This window comes from Frankliniella occidentalis, unplaced genomic scaffold, assembly GCF_000697945.3.
Source record: "Frankliniella occidentalis isolate FOCC.00 unplaced genomic scaffold, Focc_3.1 Scaffold9, whole genome shotgun sequence".
Lineage (NCBI taxonomy): Eukaryota > Metazoa > Arthropoda > Insecta > Thysanoptera > Thripidae > Frankliniella > Frankliniella occidentalis.
This window is the reverse complement of record NW_026267139.1, coordinates 1,525,097-1,527,559: the sequence shown is the minus strand read 5'-3', so window position 1 is coordinate 1,527,559 and position 2,463 is coordinate 1,525,097. Positions and strand designations below refer to the sequence as shown.

The 2,463-nt window shown below is 39.9% G+C and overlaps 1 protein-coding gene across 3 annotated transcripts; it reads left to right on the top strand.

Moving 5' to 3' along the window:
• The first annotated feature begins 11 nt into the window (after positions 1-11).
• Positions 12-2,463, top strand: LOC113211883 (mRNA cap guanine-N7 methyltransferase). 3 transcript variants are annotated; one of them, XM_026430404.2, is made up of 9 exons: positions 12-125; positions 257-428; positions 521-968; positions 1,049-1,305; positions 1,402-1,583; positions 1,721-1,897; positions 1,983-2,094; positions 2,181-2,313; positions 2,410-2,457. In XM_026430404.2, the coding sequence occupies exons 2-9, from the start codon at positions 315-317 to the stop codon at positions 2,448-2,450; spliced, it is 1,464 nt and encodes a 487-aa protein (XP_026286189.1). In that variant the 5' UTR covers positions 12-125; positions 257-314; the 3' UTR covers positions 2,451-2,457. The 3 variants fall into 3 exon arrangements, with proteins under 3 accessions (XP_026286189.1, XP_026286187.1, XP_026286188.1); XM_026430402.2 differs by having other exon boundaries at positions 16-125; positions 273-428; positions 2,410-2,463; XM_026430403.2 differs by having other exon boundaries at positions 17-132; positions 273-428.

The window sequence follows — 2,463 nt, the reverse complement described above, 5'->3', positions numbered from 1 at the left end:
GGGTGAGGTGAGGTGAGGGTGAGGTAGGTATGAGAACGGTGGCGGTCATTGCCACCACAGCCGGTCTTACTCTTTTACTAATTCTTGACTTAATTCGACGAAACAGACGGAACCTTTTTACAAAAGTTAGCAGTGAGCTCTTCTTCTCTTTTCTTTTTGAAAAACACATGAAGTAATCGGAGTCGCAATCCTTTGCCCCTCAAGACGTTTAAATTCCTCTCTCCGTTTATGAGTTTTCAGATTAACTTAGGTTAAGTCGATTATTTTGACAGGACACCTGGCCTCTAAGCCACCAGCCGGTTGAAGACACATCGATGGCCAAACGCAGCCGCGACTTCGTCGTCGATGAGGAACGAGCCCGACTAGCAGTCAATTCAATCCTTCCTCACGATGAGGATTCAGAAGACTATCAGACCCACAAGAAACAGGTACCGCAGTCTAAAATTCCAACTAGAGATATTGGTAACTTTTGGAGTGATTTATCAGTGTCTCATCATTTTTGTCGTTGCTAAAATTACAGCGGAAGGAGAGCGATGAAGAGAGTCCGGATCACAACCCTAGGTTTGGATCGGATGTACCTGAAGATGATCAATATCATCGAATAAAGCAAGAAAGTGACGAAGAGGCTTCAAATCTCAAAAATTACGAGTCTGACATACCCAAAGATGGCCAGCATGTAACCAAGCAAAATCTCCATGAAGATGTTAGTAGTGACTCTAGACAATATGAAAAACCTAAATTCTATCAAGATTCTGAAGCAGAATCAGATCTGAAAGGGAAGAATGTAAAGAATGAAATCTCTGCCGAAGCATCAACATCCAATTCAACACCCCCTTCAAAAGAAACGTTGTGTGATGTAGTTGCTGCACATTATAACAATGTACCTGAGTCTGGACTGGATGAGCGTAGCAGGAGCCGTATTTTACATCTTCGAAATTTCAACAATTGGATCAAAAGCATGTTGATAGGTAACATCACACATTGTAGAAATTTTGAAAAATATTAATTTATGTTATCCAATGGTCCTGACACACTTCTTTGTCCCTAGATGAGTTTGTACAAAAGGTCCGGGAAACAAAGCCCAGAGGGTCAAGTCTTAAAGTTCTGGACATGGGCTGTGGGAAAGGAGGTGATTTGTTTAAGTGGCGTCAAGGAAAGATAACACATCTTGTGTGTACTGATATTGCTGCTACATCAGTTGAACAATGCAAGGAGCGCTACAATGATGTGAAACAGCGGGCACAACGAGAGAGAAATTTTGCACCAATATTTTCAGCAGAGTTTATTGTAGCTAACTGCACCAAGGTAAATTTAAAGCTGCATCTCTAATTCTTTTTTGTTCCTTTTTTTTTCACAGTTGGGCTGCTTGGCCGTCCTATTTAATTTTTCTTTTTTGTTCAGGAGCGCCTGCGCGAACGGTACAGTGATGTGACAATGCAATTGGATCTGGTGAGTTGCCAATTTGCATTTCACTATTGCTTTGAAAGCTTACCTCAAGCGGAATGTATGATGCGTAACGCCGCAGAATGTTTAAGACCAGGTGGTTATTTCTTTGGTACCTGCCCCAATGCAAATGCTATAGTGTGAGTTAAGTTTATCAAAACGATTTGAAGGCAACAAATTTGTCAAATGGAGCATTTAACTGTCTTCCTTTCATTTGAAGGCAACAAATTTGTCAAATTGAGCATTTAACTGTCTTCTTTCCATTGTTTTTGCTTAGGTCAAGAGCCCGTAAAGCTGGAGGCAGACAATTTGGCAATGATGTGTATTCTGTGGAATTTGAGACTCCTTTAGATGAAGAACAGCCTCCACCAATCTTTGGAGCAAAATACAACTTCCATATGGAAGGGGTTGTAGACTGTCCAGAATTCTTGGTACATTTCCCAACTTTCATAAGGTATGGACGTCCAGTGCCTCAATGTCCATAGCATGCAGAAATATGTAAAATATAAAATTACTGAATACTTCTGGACATCTTTCAGATTAGCATCAAGATTTGGTTTAGATTTTGTAGTTTGTGAACCTTTTCAATCTTTTTTTGACCGAATGAAAGAAAATGGGCGAGGACTCCTTGGCAAAATGCAGGCTTTGGAAGTATGACAATATTTCGTGGTTTCAATTTTGTTTTCTACATGTATGATGACTGTTTTGTGAGTTTCTAATATTGCCTTTGATTTTAGACATACCCACCATTTCCTGACCAAACCTTGATGGGCCCATTGTCCCAGTATGAACATGCTGAAGCTGCTTTGAAGAAGAATCCTACCTCACAGAAGATGGGGACCCTAAGTGCAGCAGAGTGGGAGGCAGCCAGTAAGTTTAAGATTATCAACTTAAATTAATTACTAGCACAATTGTTTATTTTTGATTTTATTTACCAACTTTCAAAATTCTCATTTCTTTTTGCAGCTCTATACCTTATTTTTGTGTTTAAAAAAGCTGCTTCATAATCATTGCTAGGCC

Bases quoted from the DNA above. Each gene is read 5' to 3' on its own strand.
- LOC113211883 (XM_026430402.2), top strand. From the start codon at position 30: ATGAGAACGGTGGCGGTCATTGCCACCACAGCCGGTCTTACTCTTTTA. The intron at 126-272 runs GTTAGCAGTGAG...TTATTTTGACAG, and splicing joins GACGGAACCTTTTTACAAAA to GACACCTGGCCTCTAAGCCA. The intron at 1,306-1,401 runs GTAAATTTAAAG...TTTTTTGTTCAG, and splicing joins TTGTAGCTAACTGCACCAAG to GAGCGCCTGCGCGAACGGTA.